Below are 26,088 nucleotides of genomic sequence, written 5' to 3'. Positions count from 1 at the left end.
AGGCCTAATGAGATAACAACTGTCTTTAAAAAGATTACGTCATAATGTACCCATTGCCCATTTTATAGAGGACGGTTTATCGCACCCAACGATTTGCATTCTTGCCAGGTTCATAATTGTCGCACCCCAAATTCCCCAATTGGGTGGGGAGCGTGGTTGGAGGGGACTCAAAAGCATTTCGTAAACCGACATAAACTATAGAGTATTTTCGAGAGATTTCATTAATTTGAAAATTCTCTTTGAGCTTTGTGATTTAAATGTCTCTAGATTGCTTGATTTCGAAATGCATACGTCTCCCCCTCAAGAAACAAAGCATGCATAAGTCATAGTAATAGGCATTTACGTGCCAGTCAATACCGCTCCCCGACACACCTAAAGACATATGCAGTTTCAGCCAACATGAGATTCCACGAAGTGTGCTACTAAAGAAAGACATTGGCCGAAACTTAGGGTATGTCTCCATTGTCAATAGCCGCGCTGGATGGCGTGACTTAGAGTCCAGTCCTTCCAATCTGAGCCCACGATGCAAATGCCACCCGGACACCCACAGAGCATTAGACGTGACAATTTGTGTGTGCGTCTCACGCAAGTTTTTCTTTTAGTCTGCTATGTTTGGGCAACTACAATATCTTTTGACCATATAACATACCGGAGGTCACGGATTAACAACATATACTAAAGTAATTATTGCAAGATGCCAGATGTTATAATTATGAATTGCGCGCCCCTGCTCATCAGGTAAATCCCACCTTCGGGCGCTGAGATAGGATTAACAATGCAATATAATGCAATTACCAATATTATTACCGAAATTAAATCTTCAACTTGAAAATTGGCTACCCTATGGGGGCTCAAGACCAACGCTTGGGTGGGGGACGCTTTTGCTGTATTGATCCTGATTCTAGCTAGGCCTACAACCCATGCTAACATGGTATATAAGCCGATGGCCAGGGCGACAGGTCCAATAGTTTAATGAAGAATTGTGAAATACTGAATGGCGCCCGTTACGAGTAGAATAATATGAGAATAAGAGAAATTGAACATAAAATTCTGCCTTCAACTTAATACAGATAATGTAATGCAAGCTGTCATTACGAGAAACAGCAAAGCAACGGCTCAGTTATGATATATATCAGCTGTTGATTTTAATGCTTCGTTGTGGAAAGCGTAATGTTTTATTTGACGAGTACAAAATTTCAAACCTTTGTCTGGTGTACGTTCGTACCATATAGGTCTACTGCTCGCCAAGCAGCAACGGTCAAACTGCATTATACTTTAGAAGTAGAACTATTACATTCTATAGTTCAACTAAGCATAGCCAAACATCAATACAAAAGTTGCTATTTTAAACTAGGCAGAGAGGCGACTAATTATCCTGCTGCGAGGTAGTGGCGTCTGACATGTAATGATAACCCGATATACAGCACGGTGGGTTTCCTTACAATTACACTACTGTACATCGAATATCTATTTACGATGTGTGGATACTTCTTACGCAAAGACGAGCAAAGCTATTAGGCTACCTCGACGTAATAATGAGCAGTGGCATTTGAAAATCAGACGTTTGTACTCTCAATTACTGGTATAGGCTAATATCTCTTCCTTGTTCACGAGTGTTCAGTTTATGTCACAGTCCTTGTACAAATAAAAAAGTAATCGTTCTTTCACAAAGAAATCGATTGAAGATGGGAAGTAGTCGATTACGATTACGATTACTTCAGGATTTTTTCGAATGTAATCGATTGCGATTACGATTACTTGAAAATGCTGTAATCGTCGTAATCGATTACGATTACTTATCGCGATTACCCCATGTCTGTTCGCAATATTCATATTTTGTGCAGGAACGGGAACCAAATATCCGCATCCCAATTCCGTTTCAGACCCGTCTGTATGGATCTCAGTGTGGTCTTACAATTGAATGAACCCCGATGAAGTAAGAAGTCAATCGGTGTCAATGAAAATCGCTGTATCTTGCATATGTTCGGATACTTCTCAATACGCTTGTGAGGTCTGTGAGAGCACCCAATCATTCATTCATTCAAATACTGTTCCTTTTACTGAACCTCCATTGTTTTATCATCTCAAATAAATTGACTGCAAAATAATCTATCGGAGATTTTTATAGACTGGTCATTATGCACGATGCTCAACTGTACCAATAGCCTATCTCTTGTATGATTTAAATCGAGTTCGAATATAGTTTATAAGTTCATATCACTCGTCAATCATTGAAGCAGGCTTAAATTGTATCTCATGGATGTTCAGACGGGTATTGCATCAAATTAATTCGTCTTAACTTCCTGTGGTTTCGTATTCTATTCTTTATTTTGGTTGGTAATAGACTGAGGCTATACAGTTACTTACCTTGTTTGGCATTTCTATGTATGCGTGAGCTATACAGCGCATTTTTCATGTAGGCCTATATTAAACTCTAGATTCATTCATCGATTTAAAATTAATGGCGAGTCAATTTGCATTCCAAACAGCTAATCGTGCCTAGTACTTCGAAAAGACAACTTGACTTGACTCGTAACTTGACTTGACTCGAATGGACTCGAGTACCCTCCAAAAATCGTGTGACTTGACTTGACCCGAGTCAAAATGCACAATGACCCTAGATGAATTGTGACTCGAAGGTAGTGACTTGATCCCAACACTCATCCATTCTAGCAGACACACTTGTTAACTATACGGCTATGACCACGATACGAAAACGCAAGTGCATATTACTGCGCCGAAAGAATTTTAAAAACGAAGAGAAAAGTGTGGTATTCTCTTGCTGCCGGTCAAGAACCACGGTGATGAGGAGCCAAAGCCGTTGGACGAATCTCGCTTCGTATTCAAAACAAATATGGTAACCCTAGAAAAAGTTACTAAACTCAATTCAATATTCGCAATAATTGTTTTTATTTTATTTTCTGATAAAACCTTGAGTAAAAATAATTATCTCCAAAATCAAGTCTTGAACTCTCTCTCTCATCCACCAATCAGTCTCTCTCTCTCTTTCTCTCTCTCTCTCACTCTCTCTCTCTCTCTCTCTCGCTCTCTCTCTCTCTCTCTCTCTCTCTCTCTCTCTCTCTCTCTCTCTCTCCATTCCATGCACCCTTCGTCGGATATTTGCTGCCGTATTATAGCTCGATTCACAGTAATCCTCCGTGCAATTACGGTGTAGTCGACGATGAGGAGCACAGATAAACCTCTAACACGTCAAAACTGGGCAGAGCCGAGGCTCGAACCACCAACCGTTGGTGTCGTGACTCTTGACACCATGTGCCACTCGCTTTCCCAGTTTAGTATAATATGTTCAATATTCACGATGATTTATACTTCAATTTTCCGAAAAAACCTTGGGTAAAAATAATACAATTAAATCTGACAAAATCTACTTTTCATGCTCGCTATGTAGTATAATCTAAATTGTTCAATAAATCCTTGAATAAATATAATGTCGTTCCAGGTATGGTTGTTTATTGGCGCTGCTTCACGTCAAATTGTTCTCCAGGGTCCAAGAGTTGTAGAAATTGTCGGGTTTTCCAAGTCATTTGTCGCGCGCCTTCGTCTTCGTGTTCCAGATTCGGCCTCACATGGCTGACAATGAGGCATAGATTATGGGCTCAAAACATTATTTTACCACTCACTAGATGGCCAACACTTACGTTTTCACATTGAGCAAACTCCGGATCGCAAAAACTATATTCCGCTATAAGATAAATCTCTAGATCCGAATCGGGCCATTTGAAGGCTCGAAACCGTACGACTGTTTTGTAGTCGGATACTTCATATGCGGAACCGTCTGCCACCTCCATTGGTGTAAGACAACTGAAACATGGAGCTAAAGCTCATGTATATAACCTCATGCAGTGAATTAAATTTACACAGCAACTCCCTGTAAAGTAATGTGTTTCTAGTAAATGCATAAGTGTACGAGAGCGTAGTGTGATGGGAGTGGTCGCATGCATGCCTATGACATCATTCGTTACAATGCGTAATAATGAATATTCGTATATAATCTAGCCATCATTCAAAACTTTTACCCGCTCCTAGATTTGCATCCTAGCTATAACATACATCTACATGGCACGAGAGTTCACCAGATTTGCATTGTTCCGGCTTCGATACATTTGCCATACATGCAGTCGTGGAGTGAAATAGATATACCATGCATGGATTTATACAATACATCGCAGTCACAATTCTAAAGACCGACGAGGTAACAAAGGGCGTTGCAAGACTGCATGGTATAGCCTACATATTGATGATAAACGTGTAAGTTTTCAGTCATGTTTCAGCCAAGTCGTTTATTTTTCTATTGTTTTGTGCCTTTTAAACATTCGGTGCCATTGAGATTTCTGCGACTCGCAAGCCACAGATATCGTACAATCCTCATATGTAATAAGTAATACTCTATTGGCCTTGTATATCGCCACGTGCACCACGAGTCACATCGATACCGCAATCACACTGCTGTGTATATCATTTCCTATATATATATATGTATGTTACGGCATTTCAGATGTATCTTGCAGTTTATAGAATGTTAAAACCGTTGACTAAATCCCTATATACGCAAATAGTATCATACTTGGTATCATAATCAATGATCGTGTAGTTGTACTCCGGTGAATCCGTCTCGTCGCTGTAAGCTGCCAGTCCCTGAATCTGTTATACCAATGGCGTCAAACTGCTGGCCCGCGAAGCGACTTCGTGGGATAAAAATAAATCAAGAATATGATGCGACAAAAAACGATATGTTTCTCTCCACCACCGAGAAAGCAGCCATGAATTATGCAGTCTCAAATTCGGCATTTCGCATTGATACGAAACGCAATTTACATTTCGATTTGGATTCATATCTCAAATTCGGAGAAGGACTTGGACTATAAAGTCTGAAATCAGCTAATGCAAAATTTATAGACTGAAAATCAGTCGAGAAGCACAATGCACGATGTGAAAAATGAAAATCTAACATCCAAAATTTCACGTTAGGCATAGCATCAAATACACGTAGCGTACACCAAGATAGACTAAATCATCTTAATAAAATGTACCTACATATGCATTCAGTCTTTTCTCAGATTCGATAACCAGATATACATCATCCAACAAAACCAAATCATCTCCGCTACTGATCTCTTGCGTGCAATTCTCGTCTTCGCAAAAGCGAATGGTATGCTCAAATTCACCCGATTCCTCCGATTCATAAGCTGATAGCGCTCTATAAACGGATATCAGCGGAGGATTTATGAGATGACTCTATCGCTGTGTATTTTAAGAATTGTAAAAATGGAACAGTGGAAGATTGTTAGATAATTTCAGCCGTTAATATAAGTCACAATTACGTTACAACAGGAGTGGGCAAACTGCGGCCCACGGGCCGCATGCGGCCCGCAACACCGTTCTGTGCGGCCCGCGAGAGTATAAAGAACTAAAGTAAAGTACTAAAAATCGAGTTATTGCAGGGACTTGATTAAACTTTTTCTTGGTATATTTCACCATGACAATTCTAAGGCAGTGGTTCTCAAACTGAGGGGCGCGCCCCCTCGGCGTGAAATCATCTGAAGGAGGGCGCGTTTGAAAAAAATTTTTGCGCTCCGCGTGATTTTCGTCCCATTCATAATTAATTATTGCTCTGTATTTAGTCTGAATTTCATATTTAAAAATCTCTCATCCACAGTCGTAACCTTTCACGCCATCATCTGTTATGTTTGCTAACATCCTGGTTGCGTTTTGTGATATGACAATAAGGGGAGTTTGAGAACCATTGTTCTAAGGTAATGACTTCCTATATAGTTTTTATGTTTAATTTTTGGCGCGACAGCCCGATCTCAAGGCCCACGCAGTTTGAAATGCTTCAACTGCTAAACATCACAGAAATCCTAAACGAGATTGACATAATTCGGATCACGAGTGTGATTTCAGATTGGCCACTCCAGTTTCAATTATTTCAGTGATGTGCTTATAAAAAACGATTCGCGCGTGTCTTAGGTAGATTCGTTCTCTGTATGCGTAGAATTGGGGTATATATATATTATCTACACATAGTATAGAAGCGTGTTTGAAGCTGAAATGGTTATGATGCTGTCAGCATTGTGTGTCCTGGAACTGAACCAAAATTGGAATTAGTAAATCTATGAACAGATCGCTGCTCACAGATTTAAATTTCATTCCTGTTCTAAGAATCGAGACAACCAACTTTCATATCTATAGTTTTGACAAATTGGTTATTGAGGTCGACCAGCCCATGAAATCTCGCCACTATGCTTTTGACGCGTGCACGATATCATCAAAGCACATATGTTCTATCCATGTCCTCACTATATAATCAAATACCAATATTGAGTTATGGTTTATAGTCTCAATTTTATATAGTGCGGTCCGCGAAATGATTCAGATGTTGAATGCGGCCCGCGAGATCAAAAGTTTGCCCACCCCTGCGTTACGACGTCACAAACTCCGTACTTTATTCAATCGTGGCGTTTTCCGCTTGTGCTGTCGCATTATCTGTGATTACGGCATGACACATGGATTCCAGTCAAAGCCGAATCGAGTTATCAATTGCATCGGGCGATTGGAGTACATAGGGAGAGAGGGGGGTTATACCTTCGAGTACCTAAATGATACGTCATCAGCCACTTAGGGTCTATTTGTTTGATATTCAGGGTAACATTGGTCATTTACACCAGACCGATATTCTTCATTTTTATTCCGTGGCTCCCGACTTGTAGCACGGTTAGGGTTGCATTTAAAACGAATGGATATGTGTAAAACACTTTGTCTAAAACATGTTTTGAACAGTGTTTTTAACAAAGGCATTTTTTAAGTTATATAGTTATGCCATAATTGTGTAAATACTTTCCAAATAACATGCAGCCTGTGCCTACGGAAAATTACCACCCGATATAGCCAACGTATACGATATGGGATGGTTGGAACCCTCGAAATAGTAGGTTCAACAGCTATAGTATGTAGATATTTCGTCAAAGGAGCACTATTTTACCCTATATTTTCAATTGTCAATGTCAATCCACTATGACGTCACAATTGAATATTCGTGACGTCGTGGCTTGAAAAAAAATAGTAAAAAATAAAAAAAAAACACGTTTTAAACAAGGGCCTTGTTTTAAACATGTTTGTTTTGAATTGATTTTGTTTTAAATGCAACCCTAAGCACAGTCCACTTTTTATAAGACACCGCTTACACGGATGACGTGTCGAGGAGCCTAGATAAACCTCCAACACTTAGGAAGGAATTCTGGAGTCGACCGACTCGAACCCTCAATCCAGAAGTGTTGCAGTGTGGATCATAACACTACGCTATCTCGCCACTACCCCACGTAGCTCTATACTCAACGACAATCGTCGTTTAAATGCTTTCTTACCACCGATCGATCAACGATACGACATTACTATGTGAGGTATAGTAATCAACTCACAACATCGCTATAAAACGCTATGACAGTGGTTATCAAAGTTTTTCACTTTGCCGCCGTTCCCTTTAATGACTATATCAGCATTCAAAATGCTACTCAGAATGCAGATGTCCTTGTATTTTTCATGTCGCAGGCAACCCTCTTTACCTCATTTTCTCGTGGCACACCTGAGCAGTCCCATTAGCAGCACCCCGGTTGAGAATCATGGCTATATGATATGGATTTTGTTTGAATATACCAAATCGTTTTTATATGGTGCGACAGACATTACAGTCTTTGTGGCGGCATAAAAGTCACATATTAGTATCAGGTTAGCAGATGTGGTCAACGTAGCCTTGTCATCATTGGCACTCAAGTAGAAGTAAAGTGACGTGGTACATATCTAATCAATTACAAGGAGAACATAATATTTACAGGTAAATAAAGCATTAAGCATCTTAGGCTTAGTTTCTTTTCAACAAACAGAAAATTGATAAGCAGGATTGGAAGTAGTCTAACCAGTTGATTTAGTTAGTTTACAAGAAAAGCTTGTGGAATTAGTCCGAAAACAGAGGTAATTCGTTACCGATCACTTGTGGATCCAAGTTATCCATAGTACTAACACCGGGGTGTGATAGCTCCAGCCGGCTATCGGCGAATAAGTCGAAATTAGGGAAATTTTGTCCGGAGCCGATTCGGACCGGATCAGCATGTTTTATGATGCGGCCGGTGCCGGATAGCAGTCGGATCAGTGCTTTTAATAATACGGTCAGAATTGTTATTGATGAGCATGACTGCTGTAAATACAGCAACCATGCACCAACCCCACTTGTGTAGTGTGTTAGTTTTAATATTCCACACAAACCTGCGAATTTGTATTGTCATATTTCTCTTTTTTTGCAATATAACCTGCATCCCGTTCCGTGTGATGTACTGTTTCTGTAGTTCACTAGAAATACCTACTCGTACATGATTATAGGAGTTTTCAGGACAAGAACCCGGCTCAGGAATGGGATCGGAGTCGAACCGGAGAATTTGTCGGTCCACCCCGCACTGTAGTTGAACTTTGGAATGGTGTGAGGCGCACGAAATGCATTTCTGTAATTTAGCTTGATCTAGATTCTAGATCGTTTGAGACAAGTCCACAAGGGTTAGAGAACGGTCACATTGACACTAAATGGTTAAATTTATTCGATAACCTACACATTTGCGATTTGCATTCAAGCATTCACGATTCATATATATGCTGTCCGATACTTGTTAAGCCCTGTCACTGCCGCCAACGTTTTCAATCCCAAATGGTACGGTGGACATTGTAACTTCTACGAACGGTTGAAAGCGTGATTAAGTGTAATGTACATATCGCTCACCAGTCTAAAAGGTTGCACAATGCCCATATTGCACACTCATGGCTTACGACGCCGTGGATCGTCGCACTCAAATCCGCGACTAAACTCGGAACCTGATTACCGATTTGCTACACTCGAATTTTCCCAGCTGTGCCAGTGATTTCAAAGTTTCCAGCAATATTTGGTATCATAAGACAGCAAATCAAATTACCACTACTAAAATTTAAGCAACTCACTCTTGTTCTACGGAGAATCCGTTGATTTGAACATCATCGTAGTGCGCCTGATACTCGCAGGTAAAAGGCAGATAAACGTGCCTCTTTCGGATAACGGGGTCTTCGTTTAGGTTGGAAAATTGAAAGATCGAAACTGCATTGCTATATGAGTAGGTCTGGAAGATGTTGAAAGAATCAAGTAAGACACATGTACAATGTACATTGTACTGACTTGCATACGCCAAACGATAACGCTATACGGCCGTAAACCAAACTTTACACTGATTGGTCGAGAGGCAATGGCCATAGAAACGGCGCAGCAACGGAGGACGCTGCATTTACTTAAGAAGCCTAGTTGGCACTACGATGTATTCCTATAGCCGTGTGTGGACTGTATAAAAACGACAAGATTACAGTGAAATGTTTATTTCTTCATCAATTCATCAATAATGGAATTAGGAAAGGAAATAAAATATTTAGTAACATATAGGGGAGATGTGGTACCGATGGATCACTGGGACCGAAAATACTTTGAAAATTCTCTATGATAATTCCATGATTACACTCCGTGAAGTTGTCTACAATTGCTTGCTGGCAAAATCTTTCCTCACATACAAAAAAAATCGACGTGCGCGAGCTATGGGGTCTCTCACAGATGTTTTTTTTGTTTTGGGGGGTGTAAAGTAAATTTATATCGACATATAGGGGAGATGTGGTACCGACGGATCACTGGGACCGAAAATACTTTGAAAATTCTCTATGAGATTACACTCCGTGAACTTGTCTACAATTGCATGCTGGCAAAATCTTTCCTCAAATACAAAAAAATTCGACGTGCGCGAGCTATGGGGTCTCTCACAGATGATTTTTGTTTTGGGGGGTGTAAACTAAATTTAAATCGACATATACATTTTTCTTTGTAACCTTCAACACGAACAAACCAGCAATCATTTTTATTGTGAAGTGTAGGGCTTGTATCAGGCTATATAATGTCACCTATTATTTTTTTCAGTACTTTCCTTGAGTGCACTTTTTTTCGATTCATGTATAAAATTCGTAGGGTGGGGACCGATGATACAATAGCCAAATCAAGCAAAATATGCAAGCATACTAATCATGAAACAAACGAAACATGCCTACGTACAGAAAATCTTAATGTAATAATTGCATATGGTGTTTTATTGCTATAACGAGGTATTTGGAAGTCACACTGTCGATTTTCGGGTAATATGTATGTACCCACAAATTTATAAATCCGAGCCTAAATCAAAACGTGATTTTATGACAACATTTGAGTTAATATTTATTCTATTTTTTGACAGTTGCGACCAAACATTCTTCTTTGCCTTGCAGCAGCTTAGATTATAATACTGAGCAAGAAAAGTAGTCACATTTGAGTTTTTTAGGATATATGAGTCATAGGTCCCCGGGTCGTGTGTCATTGGACCCACTGGGTGGGGACCGATGACACGTTCGAGCAACAAATTTTGAGCGTCCATAAATATTTTTTGAAAAGACGGATATTCATGCATATGTGCGCGATAGGTAGAGCTTGTATGAAAGTGCTGAGCCAGCAAAAGATCTGCTGTTTTTGGCCGAATATTTCGGGGCCAGCGATCATTTTCCAATTTTTGATCCATCGGTACCACATCTCCCCTACATTTTTCTTTGTAACCTTCAACACGAACAAACCGGCAATCATTTTTATTGTGAAGTGTAGGGCTTGTATCAGGCTATATAATGGCAACTATTATTTTTTCAATACTTTCATTGAGTGGAATTTTTTTCGATTCATGTATAAAATTCGTAGGGTGGGGACCGATGGTACAATAGCCAAATCAAGCAAAATAATCAAGCATACTAATCATAAAACAAATGAAACATGCCTACCTACAGAAAATCTTTATGTAATAATTGCATATGACGTTTTATCGCTATAACGAGGTATTCGGAAGTCACACTGTCGATTTTCGGGCAATATGTATGTACCCTCAAATTTATAAGTCCGAGCCTAAATCGAAACATGATTTTATGACAACATTTGAGTTAATATTTATTCTAATTTTTGACGGTTGCGATCAAACATTCTTCTTTGGCTTACTGTAGCTTAGATTATAATACTGAACAATGTTCCCTCCAAGCTGCGCACGTGCGCAAATGCGCAGTGCTGAAACGGTCTCTGCGCACAGAAAATCTACGCTGCGCACAAAAAATCAGAAATGATGTTTTCTTTTATAGTTGTTGCGCACTGTTGTCCAATGGACCACGCAGGCGCGCAGATTCGTGAAAATTAAGATGGAACATTGCCAGGGCCAAATAGTGTTATCACTGAAGTCTGAAACCGAGGTACAAGTGCGCCCCGCAAAGGTAACTATTGCGCTCCGTGAAGAAATGAGAGTTCACACTCACCTGCACCTCAAGGAAGATATTTTTTAGTATGGCCTCGTACACGTGAGCGATATCATTTCAATAGCGCATTATTTTCTGGGAATGGCGAAATAACATGGTTCAACAAAGTTATAAATAACAATGGGCTAGCTCGAAGTAAATCTGCGAGAAACTAACGAATGATAGTCTTCTCCGCGTGGCATGAACATTGCGTAAGATTTACTCAGGACCGTAACTTTCGCACCCCGAACCCCCCAATTGGAGGGGCCGAGCTCGAAGCGGGTCCAAAATTATTTCGAGAATTAATACAAATCATGGTGTATTTTTTAAACTTTTTCAGGAATTTTTTTCGCGCTACGCGCGTTTTATTATTGTAAGGTATCTCATTATTGGGTACCCTTTCCCAACAAAAATTAGGCATGATTTATAGAAATGGGCAGTTGGGCGTCGGCCATTACCGCGCCAAGGCTATGTAACATGCGAATCCAAGAAGTCCGCCAGAATGATCAGCAGCGAGAAACCCTTGGGCGACAAAGACTGCCCCGGTGCTGACCGAAAACTTCGATATATACAAATATATCTCTAATTGCCCATGTCCATGGGCGCCTAAATGGCTGGCGCCGAATGTTCCTGTCCTGGCAATCCGAATCCCACAGCAAGACAAATGCCATATCGAGGGAACATTATTTTCCAGTTAAGAAATACCAATTTGAAATCGTGTACGTCTTTTACTTTAGTACGTTTTGGCGATTTCAATCTCTTTTGACATAGCAGACAGGGGGTCACGAAATAGCATCATGTAACGAAGTCATTATATCAACGGGTATGCCCGAAGATGTTTTATTATTATTTAGAGAGCCTATCTATTCCAACACACCTCACTGGATCAGCTCTACCGGTAAATCTGATTATGTGAGCAGGGAGGGGATAAAAATTGACAGCAATATATATATGCAATTCCCGATCATATTGGCCGATGCAATCATGAATTACAATTTTTTTCGCGCTTCGCGCGTTTAGGACGCTACTACTAAATGGGCACCCAATGTACATGATAAGTACCGGAAGAAGCCTAGAGCCGAAGGGGGGTCTGGGGGGCTTCGCCCCCCAGTAGTTATTTTTATCGCCCTATTGGAGGGTGGTTGCGCACTGTTGTCCGAGGGCCTGCGCAGTGAGTTGACGTGTTTGCGCAGACTCTTGAAAAATTAGAGGGAACATTGATACTGAGCATGAAAAGTTGTCACATCTGAGGTATTTAGGGTATATGTGTCATAGGTCCCCGGGTCGTGTGCCATTGGACCCACCTGGTGGGGACCGATGACACCTTCGAGCAACAAATTTTGAACGTCCATAAATATTTTTTGAAAAGACGGATATTCATGTATATGTGCGCGATAGGTAGAGCTTGTATCAAAGTGCTGAGCCAGCAAAAGACCTGCTGTTTTCGGCTGAACATTTTGGGGCCAGTGATCATTTTCCAATTTTTGATCCATCGGTACCACATCTCCCCTACTCCAATATAATGCCGAAACACTGCTGTGTTTATGAATGCAGTGCCACCAATGGCAATGAACTGAGGAAGAACAGTTCTCTCCATTCATTTTCTTTCAACGGAACGTGCAGGAAGGCTTGGGAATGCAGAGTAAGAAGGCAGGAATTCAAGCCTACTTCAACAAGCTTCATTTGCTCCTACCACTACCATGCCGTGTCATGAACTGTCTTCCTCCAATGTTGTAGATGCTGCACATACAAATTCCACATTGTCATCTGTTGGTCCTGATTTAGAATCACCATCGTTTAACCTTCAAATGGAATCTTCAAAGCCATCACCTGAATCTTAGGGTTGAAAGCCAACAAGGTTAGTCATATGCAGATTAGCTACCTTGCCAACAGGACATCAGAACAGAGAGAATGTGCAAAATTGGGTAAATTGGGGGCTCTTCGACTCACAAGTAGCAATTTTGATAGGGTTTTGGACTGCGTTGAGAGGAACAAGACAGCACGTACTCCAAATCCACCATCTCTTTTCAAATCACTTCAAGGACAGTGCAGTATGAACATGGATTCAATATTGTGGCGGCTATAGCACGAAAGACTATTCAAGACTACTATCCTACTATGTAGCATCACTCATGTGAATGTAGCAAAGATTGATCTTGTTCTTTTTCCGTATGGATATCTGGGTCCTTCACCTGATAGAGTGATTCTACCTGAGCAGACCGCATCGGCAGTTGGTGTGCTTGAGGTAAAGTGCCCCTGGAGATATCGTAACAACAGTCGATGAGCTCATGAGATTCGAACTTGGGCAGATTATCACATATAAAGATTTCTTATCTGACTGCTGCTGGATAATTACAAGTAAATCACTCTTACTGGCATCAAATTCAGGCCCAAATGTATGTCACAAATAGTGACTGGGCACATTTTGATGTTTGGACTACAAAAGATATGCGGAGGATTTGCAAAGTATCAAGAGACCCTGACTGGAAACAAAACATTCCCAAACTCCAGGAATTTCAACTGGATGTGATGCTCAGCCAAGTACTCAAGTCAGAATTCGAACTCGCATTTCTCTATTCTTCATTGCCAAAAAAAATCAATTTAATATTCGGAACGGAACTAGACTAACATATCTTTATCTTCAACGGTACTAGTTCCTGAATAGGTATAATCAACAGCATTGGAGGAAGACAGTTGACACGGCATGGAGTTCAGGGTCCGCCTTTTTGCAATGCGGGTATCTTGTGCTTCACCACGGAGATTGTGACTGGGAATCGCACCTCTCTTTAGACGTGATTTTCTAAACTGTATTGGTGTATCTAATGCACTAGCAGCAAAATCCTTGCAAAAGTGGTAGGAGCAAATGATGCTTGTGGAAGTAGGCTTGAATTCATGCCTTATTACTCTGCATTCCCAATCCTTCCTGTCCTTTGCGTCGAAAGGAAAGGAATGGAAGGATCTGTTCTTCCCAAGTTCATTGCAATTGGTGGCACTGCATTTATAAACACAGCAGTGTTTCAGCATTCTATTTTAGTATGTGTTACTAAATATTTTATTTCCTTTCGTAATTCTATCGTTGATGAAGAAATGAACATTGCATTGTAATCTTGTCGTTTTTATACAGTCTACACGGCTATAGGAATACATCGAAGTGCTGAAAGGCTTGGGTAAATGCAGCGTCCTCCGTTGCTGCGCCGTTTCTAGGGCCATTGTATCTCGACCAATCCGCGTAAAGATTGGTTTACGGCCGTATAGGCAGCCACTGCTGGTGTCTTATACTTGCTATTATTCTTAGCTGGGACTATCATTTTGAGAAATATTTGAAGAAGTTGGATGACGTTTTGAAAAATGCTTTATAGTTTATGTTAATTCACGAAATAATTTTTAGCCCCCGTCAAGCTGGGCGCCGCTTCAATTGGGGGGTTTGGGGTTCGGCAGTTACGGTTCTTCACAAAATGGTTGAATCGAAAACGAATGATCGCGCAAACTGTGCGGCTTAGCGAGTAAGCTCGTACTTATCAGCGTGCTTGTCGTCAAATGACACGTCTTGAACTTCAAGTCAAATCTAACATGTTTCCAGACCTAATGTTACTTCACGAAGTTCTGAATGAGTTTGAAATTTGATGCTTAATTTATTTTATCGATGGACCAGCCTTCAACATTGCATCTTGAAATAAAGGTATAAAATATTAATATACTTCGCGGACCGGCGGTTGAGAACCACTGATCAAGTCAACGATATATACATCATATATACATCAGAGAATTAGCTTACGCATAAAGGCTCATAAACAGACTAAAACATCCCTAACCAGAACTATATCGTTATGCACATTTTACTGTATGCGGTCTTCGTCATCAGAACGCCCATTCCGTGCCAATGATTGTAGGCCTACTTCCTATATTATTTTTTATGCCTAATTTCTGGCACGACAGCCCGATCTCAAGGCAAACGCAGTTAAAAAGGTTTCAACTGCTAAACATCACAGAAATCCTAAACGAGATTGACATAATTCGGATCACAAGTGTGATTTCAGATTGGCCACTCCAGTTTTGATTATTTCAGCGAACTTTCAGTGAGCTTATAAAAAACGATTCGCGCGTGTCTTTGGTATATTCGTTCTCTGTATGAGTATGCATCAGCATTGTGTGTCCTGGAGCTGCTGAGCTGAACCCAAAGTGGAATTAGTAAATCTATGAACAGATCGCTGCTCACAGATTTAAATTTCATTCCTGTTCTAAGAATCGGGACAACCGACTTTCATCTCTATAGTTTTGACAAATTGGTTATTAAGGTCGACCAGTCTATGACATCTCATCACTGTTTCTGGTGCGTGTAGCCTACGCATCATCATCAAAGCAATGTTTACTGCTTTGTTTAAAATAAGCATATATATGATCTCCATGTACTCACTATATAATTAAATACCAGTATTGCGTGGTTTATGATTCCAATTTTATATACTGCGGCCCGCGAATGGATCCAGATGTTGAATGCGGCCCGCGAGCTCAAAAGTTTGCCCACCCCTGAGCTATACGGATACGTTTGTATCGGATGCTATAATAACGTTTCGAGCTATTAGGAAAGCCACTGAAATTATAGTAGATCGTATGTTTCCATACTGTGATGGAACTATCGTATGGGCCGCTATATCCGGCTTGAAATTACGCGCATGAACCACGCAACCTCTGCATAAATTATTTAGCGAGACTTTCGTGGAAACTTATTGGTCACTCCATAGACATCTTATGAAAAGCATGTCGAAAATTGTGAACTCTCTTCGTTATTGACCACTATAATAGGTAGGTTCCAAACTTACGGAGTTATCAGCGCTTCGCGTGATTACAGTATTGCATTCAGAAAACGGATCGTAGACTCTCGCAATCCAGGTATCGCCGATCGACATTATCGACAGGCTGTTGCATGCACTCGTGACGTTCTCAGGCCCGTTGATTGTTATGTCTTCTTCAATATCGTAACCGGCATCGATCAAAATACAGACGGTTATTCTAAAAATATGATTTGTCATTTCGCTTTCAATAACCAGTCCCAGCGGGGGATGTCACGTGTATTGAGAGTATTGTATTCTTTCACTAGCCTTGCTTCCATGTAGTTATTCGTGCAAGTTACTTCCATATCCAGAGCTTCAGTCACTTGCGTTGCACTAGCCCAATCCACTTCGGAGCAGGTGGAGGTTATGTTATCTGTCAATGATCGAAAGATTACAATCTCACATAACGCTTACGCTCGGTATTTTCATATGATAGTACTTCCGGTCCGAAAATGTCTGTTTGCGTTTTCAAGGATCCAACATTTTCTCAATGCTTGCGCTCCTAGCCGCTACTTAAATTAGTTGGATGAACTCGTAGCACAATCGTTATCCATTGGTAGCGGGTACACGGATCTTGCAATTTCGTGGCTTGTGACTTGTAATGATAGTAACAGACTATATATGGGGAGATAGCGTTGTGGTAGCCTACGTTCCACAGCTACTACACCGATGTAATGGTATAGTTCAAGCCCGGTGATTACTTCGCAAATCTTCAGTTTTCTACCTCTACCGACAATGATTTTGACCTGCCGCGTCACATTACTATACTCCTATAACTTTTGTTGAATTCATGACCCTAATTTTATTAGTGGCTACATCCCGACCGCCTATTTTGCTAAATACGAACATTGCGGCGTGTGTCCACGTTACAAGTCCTGACTCCGGCCGTACGACTTCTTATGTGTGGCGCAATTCTCATTACGGTGTTTGATGGATCGTCCAACGCACAAAAACTATCGGTAGGATTGGTTACATATGATTCAATAGCGGCAAGAATGGCGTATTTGACAACAGGAGGTGGTCACTAAAAAGGTAGCCTACAACTGCTACTTCGAAGTACTCGAACGGATATTCTTTTCTTCTCCTAGTTACTCCGAGTTTTAACTTGTTTGCCTACTGCGACTTTTGCTTGCAGTGGTCAAATGGCTTAGCATCATATTATTGCGTTAAATCCCGATGGTAAGTGAGAGATGAAGACCAACGGAGAAAGACCATGAAATGCAGCGACGGGGGACTGACTTACTAAAGGACAAGTTCCCAGCCCCGCGTCCCATTCTAGTACTTCCATCTAATTACTTCAATATATCTATCATACCTATCATACCTTTCGCTTCATACTTCAACTTGTAGCAAATTTAGTATAGCTTGGAATATCAGTGCTTGAAATTTAGTACATACGTATGCGATTCTACTTATACTTGTGCATGAGTACCATCGTCGACTACTACGGCAGCTATGTGTGAATAATAGATTATGCATACTTGCACTATACTTAAGAAACTGGATTTGTTTTACTCCAGCAGTTCTCAAACAGTGGGCCACAGAAGCATTTTCCTATGGGCCACAGAACAATTTTTTAGAACGTACCTATACAATATTGAAATATAAGGTACATCGGACCATCACTTCTTGTAGCATCTTCGAAGAGGGAGGTGAAATTATTTCGCCACGAAGCATCCTCGCCCGAACTCGGACATGTGTTATTCGACCAAAAGTATTCAGGTATCTCAGCCGACCTGAAAAAGAATTTAAAAAATAGGATCGAGATTTTATAATAAAAGACACGAGGTCTACCTGCAGTGCGAGTAATGGAAAGCCGTAAATTCGATGATGCTAGCGCTGTCAGTTCGATTAAGCGAGGGATATTCGACGGTATAATTCTGTGCTAGATTATCCATTGATTCGGCCAGAGCGGTTGGACCCGGCAATTTTGGTTCAGAGAACGGTTCAGACCTACGCTTTTTCCGTCGAGCTTAAAAGAGGAATGTCAATTGTGATTCAGTAATAGCGGGATATTTGTGGTGTACAACGATCTGATGACCGTTGTGATCGACTCAGAGGCGGTCAAGGTAGTCATCCTTGGTTAGGGTGACCATGTATGTCCTCTTTTAAGAAGATTCGTCGTCTTTTTTCAATAAATTGAAACTGTCTTTGGGGAACGCCTAAATGTCCTCTTTGTTTGGGAATTTGTCGACTATTTCTAGAAAAAGTATTAAAATGTAATAGAAGAAAACTCGGCAATCATTCGCAATCAACGAACAATACGGCGCGACAGGTATTTTGGGAGTAGAGATGGGAAAGATGACCTTTATTAATCAATATAGTAGGCCTGCTATTGGTCGAAAAAATTTCAAAATCAGCAGTTTTCTTTTCCGGTACTATACAAGAGCTGACAGAATTTTTGAAAAGTGTCCTCTTCCTCGGATCTCAATCTAAAGTAACTCTTATCCTTGGTACTTGGGTAGAAGTCCGTGAGCTAGATTTAGGTGATTCTCAACCGCGACTCTCAGAGCTGCATGCGCCGCCAAGGTAGCCTTATTGTTGCTCTTATTGGCCTTTAAATATGCCACGAAAATATACTAGACAACAGTTGTTGTTTGTTTCTGTGAATAGTTATAGTCAATATCTGTATATTAAGGCTAAAATGAGGGGTATTAGTTATGTCTAAAGCCGACCAAGGGTGCTTCTGAACACCGGAAAAGAGAATTCTTGCAGACATTCTTGAATACCCGCCAGACAAGGATATATCTTGAATTCTGCTGACCATAGAACTTTATAAATCGTCTCTGTGAAGAGTAAATTTTGTAACAATTTTACTAACATTAAAATAACTGCTCATAGTCAAGTATATAGCCTATTGCAATAAGTTCAGTATTGCTGAGCGTATAATCCCCCGCAAACATGTGCATTATAGTGCTGGAATGTATGAGGAGCTAACACATAACCACATAATATGTTGTAGTATTGATATGCTTTTTCAGTTTATTTGAAGGTATAGCACTGGCAAATCTGCGTCTATCAGTGGTAAAATACCAGATATAGAATCTATAGAAGTCTATGTGCATTGTGCATACTTTTGAATTAGCTGGATGATAAGATCCGAAGGTAGGCTAGCTACCCTAAATCAGTGGTCATCAACACGCGGCCCGCGGGCCACATGCTGCCCGACAGGTCATATTTTGCGGCCCGCGAACTGACATGAGATTTCGGAAGAACGCTGTAAGTCTGTTTGTTTGTTTTTGATATTCATGGTGTTTCGACTACATTGTTCATGGTCATGGTCATGGTCATGTTACATCAGGCTGATATTCTTTATTTTTGATTCCGTACTTACCGACTGGTAGCACGGCCCACTTCTCGGCTTTTTACAAAACACCGCTTGCGCGGATCACGTGGCAAAAGCAATCTGTAATGCTGAAGTTTATTTCAGTTTCAAAATATTGTTCTTGTTTCAAACTAAGTTATTCGCTTGTGCCCAACATCACTAGGCCTATACCTGACTAGCTGAAACAGCTTCGGTTATGGCAACTTGATTCGATCGAGGGAGAATCAGCTAACATGAATAGACTTGTTGTCTTGACGTGCAATTGCCCAGATATACTGCAAAGACCGATACGCTTAGAAACGGCTTAGTGCGTCCCCACAAGATCAAGCTATATGAAAGAGACATTCTTTCAGCCAGTAACGTGTATCGCTAGCCCCAATATCGATTCTGATTCCGAGATCAATTTTAGTGTTACAAAATGCTTTACTATATAAGCAATTTTCCTAAATCTCAAAAAACAGGTCGCGGGCCGCCGGCCGCGTGTTAGTGACCCCTGCTATGCTGTAAATGGCGTTTTGAGGCCACCAATCAATATATTCTATTGTTTGGAGATTAAAGTTCAGAGTTGTAATTATGAAACCTATGTGGGCTACAAGTAGAAGTGATGTGGTAAATATCTTATAAATTACAATTAAAAATGGTGATTTTATAAATTACTTCAAAAACAGAAGTAGAAAACGAAATATCTTCAAATCTCAAGTTAATATTTTGAAACGGTAGATAGAAACAAGGTGTATCAGAAAATATTTAGCCAATCGCCGGTGGCAGCTTCGAAAATTGCAAAATACAACTTCGCTTAATGACTATTAAATGGCGCCAGACAATGATCAAATTTTCTTAGTTGCATTCTGTTATCGTGATACTACGTTTTATTCATAGGTGGTAAAATTATAGTCAGCGCTGATACTCAATTATAGAAATTGAAGTAATGGCTTAAATTTCTACTCACTTACAAGTAAAATCAGCGATATCCAAGATATGTCAAAAGTACTTTAATTGGAAGGAAACAAAATGAAGATTGGAGAAGCGCTCAGGTAATTACTTTCAATCGGAGGGGTCGCATATACTTTTAGATAGCCGTTCATCGAAGGTGGCTACTTGTGAAATTACAACATTTATCCTAACACGCAAAATGACTGATTACAGCGTAATAAGGTGAAATCTGCGGAAATATATTCAGTTACGGTGATACAGGGGCTATTTCATACACTTGTAAGACCATGCAATTTCTGTCATAAACCATTGCTGCAAATATGTTCGAAAACTGCTTTCTGATGAGTAGTTTTTCCTAAAAACTGTAAAGTAAAAAGCCGAAATCAGAGATTGTCTAAAAGCATAACCACTATAGTAAGTATAGTACGAGTAGGCCAATCATCCTTGAGTATTCCAAAATTGGCACAAAGGTTTCTGGCCACATCTGCTTCTACTTGACGGAATCTTTAATGTATACAGTTAGCTGAGTAATTTCCGAAAAACGCGACCATTTGCACAGTAGTGTTATTCTGCGTTAGTTGCGAAGGTGCATCTTGTGATTTCGGAAGCGTTCACCTCCAATTAAGTACCATAAGTATGCGAAGTCTCAATCACATGTAACATTTGGAATCTGTTCTACTACCACTTGACGAAGTTTTGGCATGTCTTCTACTTGGAATAGAGTACATATTTAGGAAGTCACTTTTAATTCTACTTGCGTTACCAACGTTGCGTTCTTGGACCCGAACAACTCTGATTTCGTGATAGTCTAAAACCCAGCAGTGACCAAAGTCGGATGAATGTGTAGTTCCGCATTCCAATGCTTTACCGTAATTCTGGTTGGCCCATTCGTAGATGCATTCTTCCGTAGCGTTATACAGCGGGGACGTTTCGTCGATCAAGAATTTGACTGCATCAATCCAGCATGCAGTGGTATTACTAGAACCGCTGTAAAATTAAAACGTCATAACTATGGTTGCATTTAAAACAAAAATCAATTTAAAAAAAACACTTTTATAACAAGCCCGTGTTTAAAACATGTTTTTTTACTGTTTTTCTTTTATTTGTTTTTTGAACCATGTCGTCGTGAATTTTGGATTGTTACGTCGTAGTGGATTGGCACTGACAATTGAAAATATAGGGTAAACATGACGCGTTTGACCGGAGAAAGGCTTCCGAACCCTGTCATGAACGGACCAAAATATCTTTAACGACATCGTCAAGCAGCATTTTTACGGTCGGCGGTCATCATCGCCAGAACGCCCACCCGTTCAGTAGGCCTACCAATGATCGATATCAACGTGCTATAACTGTTGAATCAAAGATGATTTCGAGGGTTCCCACCATTCCATATCGTTTACGTCGACTATATCGGGTGAAAATCGTCCGTATGTTCCTACTACATGTTTTTCGCGAAAGTATTTACACAATTATGGCATTTGAAAAAAAAATTAAGTGGCATTTTTTAAAACAGAGTGTTTTGAAACATGTGTTTTAAATGCGACCCTAGTCATAACTATCGTATTTATACGAGCTTTATTACTATTCAGTTTTCACTTACACGCACAGCGAACCCGACACAGTGTCGTACCAATTGGTGTCGCGTATGGAATAGTCGACCGCGCTCTGCAAGGATGCGAGGATCCCACTCGAAGCGGTCATGAGATTCGGACACGATCCGAAAAACTGAGCCAACGTCTCCGATAGCTCAGGTGCTGATAGATATCTCTTTTTGCGCCGCGCCCCGTGAGGTGAACAACCTGATAATACCCAGCAAATATTGAATATACTCAGAGAGGGCCAGGATAAAAGATTCTACTTACTGAGTGAACTAGTAAATTTTGCCTATATGCAATTAGGGGTGGCCACAATGATTCGAGCAATCGAATCGAGTATAAATGGAAATGATTCGAAACTGACTTTTGTCTCGTACTGAAATTATATACACTCCTTTTCCACTAAGAGTTATGTTGTTGTGGTTTGCGGCATTCATGGTGTTTGTCGACTACAATGGTAATTTTTCACCAGGCCGATATTCCTTATTTTGCTTACGTAGCTGCCGACTTGTAGCACGGCCCACTTCCATAGGCTTTTTGTAAGACACCGCTTACGCGGATGAGATGGCTAGGAGGAGCCGACATAAACCTCCAACACTTAAGTAGGAATACTTGAGTCGACATCGGTCGGACTCGAACCCACAACCCATTGGTGTTGCAGCTGTGTATTATACCACTACACCAGGGGTGTCAAACATACAGACCACGGGCCGCTTACGGCCCACCAGACGACTTCATCCGGTCCGTGAAGCAATTTCGAGTAAATTGAATCATGCTTATATCATCCAGCACACTTGTAACACATGTTGAGATTTTTTGTAGGAAATACTTTCATTAAATATAATCCCTCAAGACAGCAAATGTCGGTCATGTCTATAGGTCACATTATAACCACCCGACTGCGGGGTTGTGGTTTCACCGTAATTACCTCTAGGAGCAAGCCCGTGACATCATGACACTCTATTGCGAGAGGGAGAAAGCATACACTAATTTTAGAGTTTTATGAAAAAATGGACCAAAACAATGTTATTCACAGAGGCGAAAACGCCAATGCGGAACCGTTATATGCGTTATATGCGTTATATGCACTTATATAATATATTAGTCATACAAGATATATAATTCAAATGTCTGTGGTCGCACTGCGGTGTCACTTCTGACTCGAAAGGTCCCCGGACTACAGTTAAATCTCTTAATATTAGTCACTCCTCATACACAGCGCGAACGCCTGATTACGACTAAAGCTAAGGGATCATAGATAAGTGCTAACTTTGATCATCTTCTTCGCCACAGTTTCAACAGCTCATATCGGTATTCAACTGGTGCGGCCCGCGAGCGGTTTGAAGGTTCAAATCCGGCCCGCGACGCAATTTGAGTTTGGCACCCCTGCACTACACTACTCGCCATTCCACTCCACTAGGAGTTATAATATCATAACTGGAATTATAATTCGATGCTTTTTGCCAACCCTCTATTGATCGTATTAATGTAGTGGTATTAAACACTCGACCCGTGTCGGCCATTGGGATTTTCAAGTATTCGACAATTTTTAAATGGCACATATCTTATTTCTGATTCGAGAACTTACAATTCACTCTAAAAACAGAGTTGTCAAACATACGGCCCGTGTAATATGTAGGGGCCATTTTGAAAAATGTCTGTATTATCCAGAACATTTTTTTTAATGTTGAGATATTTTGTACGAAATATTATCATTAAATAATCCCTCAAAATAGCAAATGTCGAGTATGTTCAATTGTTCATAGGCCACATTATAACCATCCGACAGTGGTGTTGTGGTTTCACTCTAGTCAACATCAGCAAGTAAGAGCCGTCATTTACGCCCAATTCCGAGAAGGCAAAAAATGCATACTCAATTCCTAGTTTTACGGAAAATGGACCAAAATGTAGTTATTCACAGAAGTGAAACCACCATAGTGAGAAACCGGTAAGTGGAGGTTACATGGAGAATATAATTGTTACACAAAAATATCATTCGAATATCTGTGGACGCACCAATTTTGCTTATGACTTAACAACAGCTCTGCATACGGAGAAACTCGAATCGCGATGTAATAGTAATGGACCAGCTTTAATATTTCTCTCGTATTCCTATACACAAAGCTACTGTTGTAGCAGTTTATATTATCGTATTTAACCGGTTATAATCGTAATTTTACCAATTCTATTGTCCGCTAATAAAGGTGTTGCTAGACTAGAAACCTTTGATCCGTTTTAATGTAATATATTATTGTGTAGGCTTAATAATTGAGCACTCATGCAAAATACAAGGGCATGAAATGTTAATCATTTGAATGGTCCGGCCCGCGAGCGATCAGATGGTTTGAAGACGGCCCGCGACGCAATTTGAGTTTGACACCCCTGCTCTAAAGCCATTTCAGCAACCTGAAGCGTCCCATCAAACTTCGCTATCACCATGCTTTCAAAAGCTAGGTATGGAAAATCAGCTATGGTAAAGTATGGAAAATCAGCTATTATGTCACATTGTCTGATCATGATGATAAAACATCGCCCGTTGATGATTCGTGACTGAAAATTGTGATTTGGACTTGGCCGCGATCTTTCGTATAATTACTCGACCTTGGACTGACTGGTTGATAAAATAAAAATGATTCGAGTTGGGTCGGGTCAAACGTCATAATCAGAGAAGGACTTGTGACTTGGAACGTCGTGACTTAGTACTACCACGGGCGATACATAGTTTACTATCAAATTCTCATGGAGAATAGTATAAATATCAAAAGGTCGTGCCTTGCTATGTGTGGCGTTTAGCTATCTAAACAGGTCGTTACGGCAACCTATTGGAATATTGTTACCACTTTGATGTATAATTACTTACATCATCGGTCATTTTGAGTCTCTTTATTTACGATATTATCGCCAATTGAAGGTAATTAGGGGTAGCCCACCCTCCACAGCTGTGACAACAATGGATTCTTCGGCGATTGAACTTTTAAATTACAATGGCACAATCATTATATTTAAGTTGTTATTGATCTATTTCAAAATTCGAACGCGGATTTAATTTGACTTTGGCAATGACATGATCAATAGCCTCATTACAAGGAGTATGCCCAAAACCCGGATAAGGCTACACTGCTCGAATGCTCTGATAACAGATCAATTTTTGTTACATTTTAAAACGTTCTATCCATAGTTGTGGGATGTCAAGTGTCAGATAGCTGCAAAATTATAACGGGACATCTTTTACGATGTCATGATTTATGTATTTGTCCTCTCGTATAACTAATCATTTCGACAAATGATGCCAAGTGCAACAACAGCTTTATTCAAATATTTAAAAATATGACTTTTTGAGTTTGGCAATGCAAAAACGCATTTAACTTGCTACCAACAACACCACGTACGACATTTTCGCTTTCGATATATGTCAAACACACCCCATATACAAATAATCGAGTGTAACCAAGCATACTATATTACACAGCAGGAGTCACTGCCTTGTCAATAGAATATGTCTCAGATATATCCGAATATGCCTCGTATATATAGCCTATCGAAAATCAGCAACCATCAAGCAACAATCAATGCCTTTTCATGCTATCGCATGAGTGAAGCAAACATAACGATCGATTCTGGATATTCTGATTGACAAGTAAATGACCGACGCAGTTACCCCGCCATCTCTCTTTATATAGCTTCTCTGGCAGGGTACTGGGTAGGCTCCAGTAATGGTTTCATTCATATTACACATATGTCGTGAAACCATATTACTTTGACTCCTCTCCAAGAAACTCCATGTGTCTTCGACACGTATACGTCAACCACTTCAGCGAACCCAGCTATCCACATTCGTTCATACTTACCTTGAGAGTTCTCAACAACCATGAATATTATCAACATGACGCGACATACGACATTGCTTCTCATCTTTCGCTCCACAAATCGTTAAAGGAAATAATTAGGCTCAAGCAAATGTGCATGAAGAGAATGGATATCTAATAACTAAAAAGTATGGAATTTGTTAAGAAACAAGAAGATGCTCTTATTTTTTTAG

At 40.3% G+C, this 26,088-nt stretch overlaps 1 protein-coding gene across 1 annotated transcript; it reads right to left on the bottom strand.

The window, feature by feature from the left end:
* Nucleotides 1-3,306: 3,306 nt before the first annotated feature.
* On the bottom strand, nucleotides 3,307-26,037 carry LOC145435920 (uncharacterized). The gene is made up of 12 exons (XM_080313181.1): nucleotides 25,898-26,037; nucleotides 22,055-22,253; nucleotides 21,323-21,441; nucleotides 17,991-18,168; nucleotides 17,784-17,932; nucleotides 16,464-16,569; nucleotides 16,185-16,374; nucleotides 8,998-9,152; nucleotides 5,056-5,218; nucleotides 4,586-4,662; nucleotides 3,660-3,822; nucleotides 3,307-3,591 (listed from the first exon to the last, which is right to left on the bottom strand). The coding sequence occupies exons 1-12, from the start codon at nucleotides 25,959-25,961 to the stop codon at nucleotides 3,490-3,492; spliced, it is 1,665 nt and encodes a 554-aa protein (XP_080169307.1). The 5' UTR covers nucleotides 25,962-26,037; the 3' UTR covers nucleotides 3,307-3,489.
* Between the last annotated feature and the right edge of the window lie 51 nt (nucleotides 26,038-26,088).

This window comes from Botryllus schlosseri, chromosome 3, assembly GCF_051294905.1.
Source record: "Botryllus schlosseri isolate E-star chromosome 3, Bs_hap1, whole genome shotgun sequence".
Classification (NCBI taxonomy): Eukaryota; Metazoa; Chordata; class Ascidiacea; order Stolidobranchia; family Styelidae; genus Botryllus; species Botryllus schlosseri.
The sequence above is the reverse complement of the archived record's forward strand: the minus strand, read 5'-3'. Positions and strand labels throughout refer to the sequence as shown.